The 14,567-nt window shown below is 45.2% G+C and overlaps 1 protein-coding gene across 1 annotated transcript in view; it reads right to left on the minus strand.

Moving 5' to 3' along the window:
* The window catches only part of LOC103189434 (xylulokinase homolog (H. influenzae)), a 35,671-nt gene that overhangs the window by 6,647 nt on the left and 14,457 nt on the right, over nt 1-14,567 (minus strand). Inside the window, exons 8-10 of the mRNA XM_042346811.1 lie at nt 12,302-12,374; nt 9,726-9,844; nt 6,896-6,977 (exon numbers count right to left, since the gene is read on the minus strand). Of these exons, the coding sequence (XP_042202745.1) occupies nt 6,896-6,977; nt 9,726-9,844; nt 12,302-12,374 (274 nt within the window). The remainder of the gene's footprint in view (nt 1-6,895; nt 6,978-9,725; nt 9,845-12,301; nt 12,375-14,567) is intronic.

Raw genomic sequence — 14,567 nt, forward strand, 5'->3', positions numbered from 1 at the left:
ATGCAGAAACACAGAAAGTCACAAACACAAACACACACACTCACAAACACACACATACACTCACACACAGAGACACACAGACACTCACAATCGCACAAATACACACACAATCAGAACAGCGGGGCCAACAAGTGAAACTCATTTGGCACTTGCACTGAACGGCGCATGTGCATCCGGAGCCGGTCCCCCCACAGTGACGTCAGGTAACCAGTAAGCGGCTCATGAGCCAGAAACGTTGTTTATAACATAACATGTAGGAGCAGGAGTAGGCCTTTCTCTTTGACCGTGCCTTCAGCTCCCCTCTCGACTCTCTTCCTCCTCCTCGCTCCCTCCCTTCCCTCCCCTCACCCTGACCATTTCCCCCCTCCTCTCTCCCTCCCTTCCCTCCCCTCACCCTGACCATTTCCCCCCTGCTCGGGTCATGACCCAACTGTGCAGCACCTTGGGACGTCCTCCTGACGTGAAAGGCGCTCTATAAATGGAATCTTGCTGTTGTTGTTGTTGTTGTAGGCCATTCAGCGCTTCGAGCCTGCCCCACCATTCAATCATGGCTGATCTTCTAATCTAACTCCAGCTAATAACCTGAACCTGCCTTATCCCCATATCCCTTAATCCCTTTTGCAATAAGAAATCTATCTATCTCAGTCTTGAATATGTTCAAGGACTGAGCGTCAACAGCCCTTTGGGGTAGTGAGTTCCATACATTCACCCCCCTTTGAGTGAAGAAGTTCTTCCTCAACTCAGTGCAAAAGGGCTGGCCTCTGATTTTAAGGTTGTGACCCCTGGTTTTAGTTTCTCCAACCAGGGGAAACAATCTCCCACTATCTACTCTATCATGCCCTTTGATGATCTTATAGGTTTCTATAAGATCCCCTCTAATTCTTCTATATTCTAGAGAATATAGGCCCAAATTGGTCAGCCTATCCTCGTAACTCACCCCTTCATCCCTGGTACTAACCTAGTAAATCTACGCTGCACCCCCTCCAAGGCAAGTACATCCTTCCTTAAATAAGGAGACCAAAACTGCACACAGTATTCCAGGTGTGGTCTCACCAGGGCCCTATACAGTTGCAGCAAGACTTCCCTACTCTTATACTCTAATCCTTTCATAATGAATGCTAACATACCGTTCGCCTTCCTAATTGCTGCTGCACCTGCAGACTAACTTTCTGTGATTGGTGTACAAGGACACCCAAGTCCCTCTGGACGCTAACACATTCCAATCTCTCCCCTTCTAAAAAATAACCCGCTCTACTGTTTTTGCTACCTAGGTGGATGACTTCGCACTTCCCTACATTATACTTCATCTGCCACCTACCTGCCCAATCACCTAACCTATCTATGTCTCGCTGCATTTTTTTAATGTCGTCCTCTGTGTTGACACTTCCTCCTAGTTTTGTGTCATCCGTGAATTTAGATATATTAACTTCGATGTCCTCATCTAGATCGTTGATGTAGATGGTAAATAGCTGAGGCCCAAGGACTGATCCTTGTGGCACTCCACTAGTCACATCCCGCCAATCTGAAAAGGACCCGTTTATCCCTACTCTTTGTTTCCTACCCGTTAACCATTCCCCAATCCACGTTAATATGCTCCCCCAATTCCATGGGCCCTTATCTTTTGGACTAACCTTTTATGCGGCACCTTATCGAATGCCTTCTGGAAGTCCAAATAGACCACATCCACTGATTCACCCTTATCTAGTTTACTGGAAATATCCTCAAAAAACTCTATGAGATTTGTCAAACATGACTTCCCTTTTGTAAAGCCATGTTGACTTGGCCTAATTATATTGTGCTCCCTAAATACCGCACTACCACATCCTTAATCAACGATTCTAAAATTTTTCCTATCACTGATGTGAGACTAACTGGCCTATAGTTCCCCATCTTTTCCTTTCCACCTTTTTTAAATAGTGGTGTGACATTTGCGATCTTCCAATCCATGGGGACTGTTCCAGAATCCAAGGAATTTTGGAAGATCAGACACAAGGCCTCCACTATCTCATAAGCTACCTCTTTTAAAACCCTGGGATGCAAGCCATCCGGACCAGGGGATTTGTCACTTTTTAGTGCTAACAGTTTCCCTAGCACCAATTCTCTACTAATGAAAATTTCCCTAAGTTGCTCCCTGTCCTTATCCCTTGGTGCATCTCTATTGTTGGCAGACTTGTTGTGTCTTCTAGGGTGAAGACAGATGCAAAGTACCCATTTAGGGACTCTGCCATGTCCTTATCCCCCATTACAACTTCTCCCGTCTCTGACTGAAGTGGACCTACATTTACCCTCACTAGCCTATTCCTCTTAATATATTTGTAAAAACTTTTACAATCAGACTTAATGTTCCTAGCTAGCTTACCCTCATACTCCTTTTTCTCGCTCTTAATGAGTTTTTTAGTTTTATTTTGCTGGTTTCTAAAACTCTCCCAATCTTCAGATTTGCTGCTTTTCTTGGCAGTTTTATAAGCCTTTTCTTTTAATTTGATGCTTTTCCTAACTGCTCTAGTTAGCCACGGATGAATTGCTTTCCCAGTACTCTTATTCCGCAAGGGAATATGCGACCGCTGAGAATTTTGCACTACATCCTTAAATATTTGCCACTGTTGGTCTACATTTTTACCTCTTAATCTTATTCTCCAGTCTATTTTACCTAAATCTTTCCTCATACCTACAAAATTAGCCCTATTTAAATTCAGAATACTTGCCTCGGATTTAACTATATCCCTCTCTAACTTAATGCAGAATTCAATCATATTGTGATCAGAGGATTCTTAATACCTACACTGCCAACTAGCCCTGTTTCGTTACACAAAACAAGGTCTAGGATGGCCTGTCCCCTAGTTGGTTCCTCGGCATGCTGCTCTAGAAAGTTATCTCTCATACACTCAATGAACTCTTCTTCTGACCTACTTTTGCCGATTTGGTTTTCCCAATCTATGTGGAGATTGAAATCACCCACTATTATCGCTTTACCTTTCCTACATGCTCCACTGATTTCTTGATTAATACCCTGTGCTATATTGTGATCATGTTTGGGGGTCTATAAACCACTCCCATTAATATTTTCTGCCCTTTATTATTTTTTATTTCCACCCATATTGTCTCGACCTCCTGGTCATCGGATTTCAGATCCTTCCTCTCCACTGCTTTTATTTCATCCCTAATTAACAGGGCTACCCCCCACCTCTTTTCCCACAGTGCCTATCTTTCCTGTAAACTGAGAACCCTGGAATATTTAACTCCCACCCTAGATCTCCTTGTAACCATGTTTCAGTGATGGCTACTAGATCGTACCCATATGTGTCTATCTGTGCTTTTAATTCATCAGTTTTATTCTGAATGCTTTGCGCATTCAGATATAACATTTTTAATTTCCTACCATTTCCTCTGCTCTGATTCCTTATCTACTTTGCCAAGCTTCTTACCCCTAGTTAACATATTCCTATTATCTGGCATGCTATTCTGCACTGTCATCTTTACTTTTTCTAATGCTAACTTATGGTTTCTCTTACCTATACCCCCCCCCTTTACTAGTTTAAATTCCTATTTATTTCCCTGTTAATTCGTTTAGCTAGGACATTTGTCCCAGCACGATTTAAATGCAGCCCTCTTCTCCGAAAGAGCTCTCTTTTCCCCCAATACTTGTGCCAATGGCCCATAAAAAGAAACCCGAGTTCCGCACCACTCATTTAGCCATGCGTTCAAGTCCTCAACTTGTTTGTTCCTGTACCAATTGTCGTATGGTACAGGCAGTAGTCCCGATATTACCACCTTTGATGATCTCAACTTCAATTTGGACCCCAGCTCTTCGAATTCCCTTCTCAAATCATCTTGGCCAACTCTACCGATGTTATTGGTATTATGCGAAGTACCACCAATGGATCCTTGCCCTCATATTTTAAATTATCCTCTAGCCCTGCCGAGACATCTTTCACCCCGGCCCCAGGGAGGCAACAAAGCCTTTGAGTCTTCTGGTTGGTGTTGCAGATGATTGTGGAGTCCTGTAGCTCAGTGGTTAGAGCACTCGCTTTGCAAGCGAGAGACCTGAGTTCAATTCCAGGCAGAGGGCGAAACCTTGGGCAAGTTTCCTTACTCCACACAGAGCCTAATAATAATCCCTCCAAAAAACAAAACAATAATAAATTGGTCATTTTCAATCTATGACTGTTTGTGGGACATTGCTGTGCGCAATTGGCTGCCGTGTTCGCCCACAAATATACAGTCAATTCACTTTACAGTGTGTTCTGTGAAGCGCTTTGGGACGTCCTCCCGACGTGAAAAGCGCTATATCAAATGCAAGGATTATTATTATTATTATTATTATTGTGTCTGTCTGCCTAATAGTCTCATCTCCAATGACAACAACCATCCGCTCTTTTGCCCCAGTGTTAGAGGTAGTTTTTCCTTCCACCTCACCGGCTTCCTTGTCGATACAAGTTCCAAGGATCTCATACCTGTTGTTCAAGGTTAATGCCGGATTAACTATCACTCTTTCTGTTGTCCCCTGACCTCCTGACTGTCCATTGACCTATCTTGACCATAACCAATGTTGAGTGTATATTCTCTCAGGGGAGTGACTGGCTACAGGATGTAGCTATCCAGGAAGCACTCACTGTCTCTGATACTCCGTAGTGTCTGCACCTCGGATTCCAGCTCAGCCACTCCGAGCTGGAGCTGCCTCAGTTGCAGACATCTTCTTCAGATGTGGTCGCCCGGGGTCAGACTACCCTTCATCATCTCCCATATGTCACACTCCTCACATAACACACCATTATCACCTCTTCCAACTTGAGTAAGTTAATTGGTTTAACTTAAGTTAATTAAGTTAAGTTAATTAAGTTTTAATTTAATCAAGTTGATCCAATTAAGTTGATCAAGTTAAGTTAAACCAATCAAGGTAAGTTGATCAAGTTAAGTCTGTGGTGTGTGATGTGTTGATAATTGTTAGTTTACTGTTAGTCTGTAGGTAGTGTTGATACTGACGTCGCTCTGATGTCACTTTTAATTTTCTCGTTTTTTTTATCCGCTGACACTGCCTGCTCTCCTCGCCCCGCCCTTCGCTCTCGTGCCGCTGACTAGCTGACTCATATAGTGGGTTAGTAGCGAAGGGTTTGTTTATAGCGGATTCCTCGGAAAAAGTGAAGACACACTTTTCGAATGGCCCAGGCAATGGGTGATGACGAGGCCAAGAGGGTTGTGGGTTGGGGAAATTAATATGGAGGGTGAGATTTAGGATGGAGAGGAGGGCGGAGGAGATGGGCAGGAGGAGTTCAGGTGAAGGTTGAAGTCGCCTATGATGATCAGGCGTTCAATGAAGAGGGACAGAAATGAGAGGATCCAGGAGGTTTGGGGGGGTCGGTTGACTAGAAGAATTTTGAGGTAGAGGGATGGTACAGGGTGAGGTGCTCAAATTAGGGGTATCAGCCAGAGGAGTAGGGGGATAGACCAAGGAAGGTTTGGGAGATGCGGGCCACCCCACCACCGCGACGGTTGGGGCAGTGGTGGGGGTGTGTGTGTGGAAAGTGTGGAAAGGGGGTGAGGCTTTCATGAGGCGGACAGGGTCATCATGGGTTATGCTCATCAACCTATTCAGGTTGAATAGTTCTTTTCAAAGAGCCGGCACAGACTCGATGGGCCGAATGGCCTCCTTCTGTGCTGTATAATTCTATGATTCTATGATAGGTTGCCTTCTGAAGGTAGGGGAAGATCTTGCGGAGAGAGTGGGCGATTGGGTAGTCGAGATGGCTGTGCTGGGACAATCTTCGACATGTGCCACAATAAGGATGCCCAGGCTAGAGCAGAGGGAAGCAGTGGAAGAGTCTAGGAGAGACAGAAGGCGAGGAGGGCAGTGGGAGAGAGGACAGAGTTCGCGTCGTGGAGGGTGATTAGAAATGGCGCCATTTTGAGTGGGGGTTAGCTCAGATTAGGATGGCAACTAAAATGCAAGACCTGGAGCGAGCGATCAACGAGGCATGGAGAGGGCTGGAGGAAACAGCACCGGGAGGAGAGAGAGGGGATAGTATTCTAGTCTTGTTTGTTAGGTTAGACAGAGCACTTCTCTTCGACCTTGCCTTCAGCTCCCCTCTCGACTCTCTACCCCCTCCTCGCTCCCTCCCTTCACCCTGACCATTTCCCCCCTTCTCGGGTCCCGACCCAACTGTCCAGCGCCTTGGGACGTCCTCCCGACATGAAAGGCACTCTATAAATGAAATCTTGTTGTTGTATTTGTTATTATCACAACATTTGTATTTCACATCATAAATATGTCCCAAGGCGCTTAAATAATAGTCATTGCATTTGATTTAGCACCTTATCATGTCATTGATACGTGTCAAAGCGCTTCACAGAATATACTGTAAAGTGAATTGACTGTATATTTTGTGGGCGAAACGCAGCAGCCAATTGCACACAGCAGTGTCCCACAAACGGTCGTGAATTGAGTGACCAAATTATTATTATTATTTTTTCAAAATGATTATTACCCTAGGAAAAGCGATACTCCAATCGTCTAACAACCGGGTTCTTATGTACTGCTAGGTAAACAGAGGCATGTTGAGTGAGGAAATTTGCCTAAGGTTTCACCACGCCCGGGAATCGAACCCGGGTCCTCGCACTTGCGAGGTGAGTGTTCTAACCGATGTGCTATAGGACTCCACAAAATAGAGCATATGTTATTGTCCTAAAAGTTTACATTTGTTAAAAATATGGCTCACTTTTTACCTTTCAACACTATATAATCTTGGAAATTTTATTCAAATCATTAAATATCTCCACACGTAATGAGCTGTCCATCATGTCTGGGACTTTAAGATCATTGATTAACAGAAGACAATTAATGTTGTCTATTGGAAGCTATTGCTGCTTATTATTGCCAAATAAAATAATTTAAACCTACCTGCATTGTCCCCTGTGAAAGCAACAATTTTACAATCTGGATTAAATCCATAGCGTTCGATAAGGTAAGGAGAAATTGTGCCCTAAACAAAAGCAGAAGGCAATTTAAGAAATGAAAAGGTTAATTGGTGTTGCTAATCAACGCAATACACGTTTTATATGGATAACCCAGTGTCTGGCACGTGCAGAAAACAAACACCATTCCTGAGTATCTAAACCAGACAAGGGTTCTATATATGCATGGTACCAGGTTACATGTTTGGCAACGGAATATCTGAATCGAGCCAGCGGTTCTTTGGCAATCTTGGTAGTCTGGTTCCTGAGCCAGGCGAGTCTGTAGTAGTCCAGGGTACTGCTGGTGAAAGCACAGCCAGCCTGGCAAGACTTAGAAGGGCAGACTAGTCATTGGGGGCAGAGAATAATCCCACTCAGCTCCTGTTGACTCTGCAAACCAAAACCCAAATAAGTAGGGTGGTTTTAGCTGGTCAAGCAGCGGAAAGCTTGCCATACAGTTATATAAATGGCAACCTATGTCGTTTTAGCTGGTTAGACTCCAGCAGTACCCTAACGCACACTCTGGGTTCCCCGAGCCTAGGCTCTTGTCAAACTGCGCCTAATAGTTTCCGGAATCAGGTAAGTAGGATGTGTCCCTCCAAGGAGAGTGTGCATTCCATTCCAACAATCTATCTCTGGGATTTCTATGTGCAGGTGGGATACATGGAAATCTTAGCTTGGTTTGGATACTCTGAAGCATGGTGATGCATTTTTGCATAAAAACACAGGGTCTTCAGATGGGACTTGAAGGAGGCAAGAGAGGGAGTGAAGCGGAGGGATTGCGGGTAGAGTTCCAGAGTGTGGGGGCAGAGATGCTGAATGTCCGACCGCCAAGGGTGGGGCGGGAAGTGCGGGGGACCTGAAATAGGTTGGGGTCCGCCAAGCAGAGGGAGCAGACAGTCTAATATGGAGTTAGGAGGTTGGGGGGAGGGGAGCAAGATCGTGGAGGGCTTTGAAGGTGAAAACAAGGGTTTTGTACTTGATTCTCTGAGGAATGGGGAGCCAGTGAAGCCGGGCAAGAACAGGGGTGACAGGTTCCCATAGCCTGGTGCGGGAGAGGACACAAGCTGCAGAGTTCTGAATAATCTGCAGATTGTGGAAGGAAGAGTTGGGAAATCCAATGAACAGGCAGTGGCGTAGTCAAGCCGGGACGTAATGAAAGCGTGGATCAGTCTCGGAGTCCTGCGGTGAGAGGCAGTGGCAGAGGCAGGCAATGTTGTGGAGGTGTGGAAAGACGGAATGGGTCATGGCACGAATGTGGAATTGAAGGATAGCTGACGGTCGAAAAGGACTCTGAGGTTTCGGATTGGCTCGGTGAGGTGAAGTGTGTATGAATGGTGGTAGCGTCAGCGGCTGAGGTGAAGAGGCGTTGCCGGGAGTCAAGCAGGAGGGTCTCTGTCTTGCCAACATTGACTTGATGTCAGACAGACAATTAGCCAGGATATCAATGGTCCTGGAGTCAAGGTTGGAGGCAGTGAGATAGTTGAGTATCATCCGCACGGTCCCATGTGGAAATTGACCTGGGGATAACATCGCCGAGCGGGAGCATGTATAGATTGAAGAGGGGGCCGAGGACAGAGCCATACATTCTGAAGGACGCCATTCGTGACAGTGCGGGGACTAGAGGAATAGCAATCGGTGGCCATGAAGTGCAGACAGTGGGAAAGATAGGGTTGGAACCAGACAGGAACAGAACCACTGAGGTGGAGGTGAGAGGAGAGGCGGTGAAGAAGAGTGGTCAACAGTATCGAAAGTGGCCAAGGTCAAGAAGGATGAGGAGACAGAGAGAGCCCCGGCCACAGGTGGACAGAATGTCATGTGTCACTTTGACCAGGGCTGTCTCTGTGCTGTGAGCAGTACAAAACCGAGATCGGAGGGGTTCATGGAGGGAATGCTGGGAGAGGAAAGAGCGAAGTTGGGAAGCGACGACTCGTTCCATGACCTTTGATAGAAAAGGTTTGAAATGGAGTGATAGTTGGCGAGCAGAGATGGATCAAGTTTTTTTGAGGGTAGGTTTGATGACAGCTATCTTCAGGGGATAGGTATGGTGTTAGTGGACAGTTGACAATGTCTGTTAGTAGGGGGGTAAGGAGGTGGAGCTGGGAAGTGGGGAGAGGGGTAGGGATGGGGTCAAGGAAGCAGGTGGTGGGTTTCATATGTGAAATGATGGGAGGTGAGCAAAGAGGGGGAGATAGGGTCAAAGGTGTGGAGGGAGTGATGGAAGGGGAGTGGAAGATCAGGACGGGGAGCCGGTAGAGGGGCTAGAAGCAGCAGAGCGCATCCTCTCGACTTTGGACTCGAGGAAATCCATCATCTCCTTGCATTTGGTGTTGGAGGAGAAGATGGCACAGGCATAGGAGGTTGGATGGAGGAGTTGGTTTATGGTAGAAGAGGAGTCTGGGGTTGTCCTCAGCATCCAAGACGATTTTGGAATAAAAGGATGACTTAGCGATTTGGTAATAAATACTTTGGTAAGTAATTTGGACTAACTAGAATAGAATGCACACTACACTGCCATTTTACCACCAGATTTGGGGGATTTGAAGACTGATATCCTGACATTGCATAAAACACACGTTAAGAACTTTTTAAATTAATAAAACAGCATTGGATAGAAGAAAGCAGAAATTGCTAAGAAATGTCTCAAGGAAGCCAGCACATGTCTTATGCAAGATTAGCACAGGCATCACCTTTCAGATGTATTGTAGACCCAGGAAGTGTCCTCACATCCCTACGTGAAATGGATAGACTTAATGCTACAGAGCAGAACTACATACCAGCACAGCATGAGATGGCATTGGGTTTCCAAGCTTCTCCTTAAGACCTGGTGCACAAGCATCGAGACATTTCTCTGACCAAACATGTCTACGGATGTCTAGCAGATTCATACCTGAACCTAGAGGAAAAGGAGCAAAGAGGTCAAAACAACTTGCATTCATATAATGCCCCTCACACAGGGTAGTGTCCCAGAGAGGAATATCTCCTTGCAATCGACCAATTCCTGAGCCAGGCAGGTTCGCGAGTACTCCAGGGCACTGCTGATGACAACCCAGCCAGCCTGGCTCATCGGCAGGACTTGAAAGGGCAGACCAGTCACTGGGGGTAGGGTTCTTCCCACCTAACTTCTGTTAACCCCGGAAGACAAAGCCCTGGCGGGTAGGGTGGTCCCAGCTGGAGTTTCTGGCAACAGGAAAGTTTGAAAGCCTAGTATCCCATATGCCCTTTTTACAGCTTTATCTACCTGTCCTGCCACCTCTCAATGGTAAGCTATGCAGTTGTAGCTGGTTAAACTCTAGCAGTCCCCAATGCACACTTTGGGGTCATAGAATCGTACAGCACAAAAAGAGGCCATTTGGCCCATCGAGTCTGTGCCGGCTCTTTGAAAAGAGCAATGAAATGTCAATCCCACTCCCCAGCCCTTTCCCTATAACCCTGCAAACCCGTCCTCCTCAAATACCCATCCACCGTGTTTTTAAAAGTTGTTATCGAATTGGCCTCGACCACCCTTTCAGGCAATGCGTTCCAGATTCGAACAACTCGCTGTGTGAAGAAATTTCTTCTCACCTCCCCTCTGCTTCTTTTAGATACTATTTTAAATCTGTGACCTCGAGTCACCGACACACCCACCAGTGGAAACAGTTTTTCCCTTTCTAACCCATCAAATCCGCTCATGATTTTGAAGACCTCTATTAGGTCTCCTCGTAACCTTCTCTGCTCCAATGAGAATAATCCCAGCCTCTCGTGCCTTTCCTCATAATCAAGGTCCCTCATTCCTGGTACCATCCTCGTAAATCTCCTCTGCACCCTTTCCAATGCCTTAACATCCTTCCTATAGTGTGGTGCCCAGAACTGGACGCAGTATTCCAACTGAGGCCTAACCAGTGTTTTATATGGGTTAATCATAACCTCCTGATTCTTGCACTCTATGCCCCTATTTATAAAGCCTAGTATCCCATATGCCCTTTTTACAGCTTTATCTACCTGTCCTGCCACCTTCAAGGATTCATTTACCTGAACCCCAGGTCTCTCTGTTCCTTCACCCCCCTTAAGATTGTATTAACAGTCTATATTGCCTCCCCTCATTCTTTCATCCAAAAAGCATTACCTCACATTTCTCCACATTGAAATTCATCTGCCATGTGTCTGCCCATTTTACCATTCTATGTCTTCCTGCAGTTGGCTACTATCCTTCTCACTGTTTACTGCCCTACCTAACTTTGTGTCCCCACCCTTGGCTCTTGCCAACCTGCACCTAATCCTCCATCCCATTGTGCATATTCCATTCCAATAAATATCTTGGGGAAATTCCACGTGTAGGTGGGATGCATGGAAATCTTAGTTTGGTTTGGATACTCTTATGGATGGTGATGGGCTTTCCATATGTGTCAGACATCTGACTGACAAAACAATTCATTATTGGTCTGATAAAAATTCACCCACCACAAAGGTTGGAACAGTACTGGAGCCTGTTTCAGCAGGTCACTAATTCTCATGTTCTGCACCATCATTAAGGTTTTGAGGAAGACGTTACCAGAACATTACATCACCAAGATCATTGTTTACCACTATGATCCACACTAAATATTCACAGAGCTGTATATTAAAAATGTTAAAATTCGTAAAGTGGAAGTGAGAAATAGAAAGTATGACTGTCTCATTTATTTTTTGTACAGTATAGCAATTATTTTAATGAAATGCATGCAACTAGTTCCCTGTAAACATTTTTCTTCATTCAATGGAGCAACTGACAATAATATAGGATACTGTGGAGTGGTACCAGGTCTCGGGTCACCCTCACCATCATCCCCTCCTGTCCCACCCCCTCCTGTTTTGCCAGTTCCTTAACTAAGACTGAAAAAAAGGGGTCAAAACAGAAAAACGTACCTACCTCCCACACCATAACACCATAAAAAAAATACTAACGTAAATCTGTGCACCTTTAAATAATATTAGTCCTCAAATCGTGGCTCTCAAATTATTCAGCAGTGATGCTCCATCAATACATTTAGTCGAACATGCCAGATGGCAGATTAACGCTATAAATACACACTAGAATTCCTGGTAGAACATTATCTTTCCACTCTACACAAATTACTTAAGATACACAATGACTTTTTTACATATTTTATTATGCCATTTCTCAATTTTAAGGGAAACAAATCTCTGATTTCTCAATTTTACGGCAGTCCACCTAAAAAAAAGCTTCAATCTGTTCTTCATCTCAGTCTTTTCTTTGTAACTTAATTTTTAATTCTCTTGGAAGTCCTATTAAGATAGTCTTAAAATAGAGGCAATAAAACATAGCAAAGTACAGGCACACTTGTAATTGGATGCATTCAGATGTCACACTTACCATCACTATAATCTATTGCTGCATAGGATCCAAGAAACAAAGTGGCAAGAAAACTACTGACCAAAGAAATTCTCTGCAAGTAGAGACAAAAGAGATCAGTATATATGGTCCATTAAGGATACAAACTTTTTGTCTACCAAAATGTACAAATCACTATCAATCGAGACAGATCATGTATGGAAACATGAAATCTGTCTAACTACTGTATGTCCAACTTGGACCACCCTACGCAACAACAACTTGCATTTGTATAGCACCCTTCATGCAGGGTAACGCTTCGAGTTGCTACCCATTAGTGCATTTGATTACAGGGTTGCCTGGAGTCTGACATACACAGAACCCAAACACCATGCTTATTCCGTGCATCCCACCTATGCATGATTCCATGAACTGGAAAATAAAGATACATCCTGCTTCCCTAACTCCAGAGAGTATTAGGTGCAAGCTGCCAACAGCCAAGGCTTGGGGACCCCATTAGGGCGCTGCTGGGAGTCCAAACAGCTAAAACTACATTGCTTGCCGTTAAAAGCACTGTCTGGCAAGCTTTCACTCTGCTTGTCCAGGTAAGACCACCCTACCCACTAGGGCTTTGGCTTGCAAGATTAACAAGAACTGAGTGGACAGAATCCATGCCCTCAGTGACTGGTCTGCCTCTTCCAAGTCCTACCGATGAGCCAGACTGGCTGGATCATCAGTGCACTGGAATGCTGCGGACCCACCTGCTCAGGAACGAGATTACCGATAGCGCCAGAGGGTTGACTTGATTCCGTCATTCTATTGACAAACATGTCACCTGGGAGCCAGTTCAGTTCCAAGGAGATCCTGCTTACCTCCTCAAGAAGGACGATAATCACTATTTGGTCTATTTGGACAAGTGCGAGTTTGAGCCCTCACTAAGTGAATGGCAGGTGCTTGAATCAAAGTTTGTTCGTCTATCAATATTGCAGATCTGCCTGGCTCAAGTATTGGACTAAAGTGAGTGTCAATACTATATGTTATTTCAGGCCACTGCTTTGAGATCCTGTGCAAGATTTTATTCTAATTTTACTTCAAGGAATCACCACTCTGTGTTGTGAAGTAAATTGTTCCATGCACTATATGGAATCCACATACGAAGATGCAATGCCAGCACACCATCCCTATTTACTCATGGTAGAGACAAAAGCACTATTTAATTTAGTTTATAAATCAAAACCCATTGTAGTCATTTTATTGAAAAATTTCAATGGTCTGATGATAGAAGCAAGGCAGGCTGAAAACACTTCATCCGTTTTCCATAGTCCAATTTATAAATTGAATGAATGACATTGGTCTGCATTGATGTCCTCTCCTACACTAGGCCCAACAACAACAATAAGATTACATTTGTACAGCATCTTTCACGTTGGGAGGACGTCCCAAGGCGCTGGACAGCGTACAGCATTTCAACATACATATTACGCATAAGATTCCAACCACCTCAGCAGACTGGCTTTCAGCTCTTAGTCCTTACCTACAATCCCTATATGATGAACCTTGTCCCATCTATGTAATCTCTTCCAGTTTCATATCCCTGCCTATACACTTCATTCTTTTCATATACAAATTACATTTGTATAGCGCCTTTCAGGTCGGGAGGACGCCCCGAGATGCTGGACAGTCAGGAATTTGGATCCAAGCAGGGGGGTTGGTATCAGGGATGGTGGAGGGCAGGGAGGGTGGCTGAAGGCACGGTCAAAGAGGGTCTTGAGGCGTGCCTTGAGGGAGACAAAAGGAATGTGGGATGGGGTTCCAAAGGATGGGGGCAGAGAAGCTGAAGGCCCGATCACCGATGGTGGGGAGGGCCGGGCGGGGGACGTGGAGCAGATGTGGATGTGGAAGCAGACAGGTTGATATTGAGTTACCAGTCAGAGGTTGGAAGGAGCATGGTCGTAGAGGGCTTTGAAGGTAGAGCCGGGCGATGTTGCGGAATTGGGGGAAGGCAGAGTGGGTTAAGGCACGGATGTGGGGTAGAAAGGACAGCTGAGGGTCAAACAAGATGCCAAAGTTCCAGACTGGCTCAGTGAGGCGAAATGTGATGCTGCCAGTGCCTGAGGTGTGGAGGCGCTGATGGGATTGCTAGTCAGAAATCTGGGGGAAACTCCCTGCATCAGGAGGGCCTCAGTCTTGTTGATGTTCAACTGTAGAGAGATGGCAAGTATGCCTGCAAATACGCAATCACTCCACTTTACAGTACAATCCTGTGAAGCTCTTTTGAGATGTGAAAGGTGCGATATCAAATACAACG

The sequence above is a fragment of the Callorhinchus milii genome, unplaced genomic scaffold, assembly GCF_018977255.1.
Source record: "Callorhinchus milii isolate IMCB2004 unplaced genomic scaffold, IMCB_Cmil_1.0 Scaffold2, whole genome shotgun sequence".
NCBI classification, from domain to species: Eukaryota; Metazoa; Chordata; class Chondrichthyes; order Chimaeriformes; family Callorhinchidae; genus Callorhinchus; species Callorhinchus milii.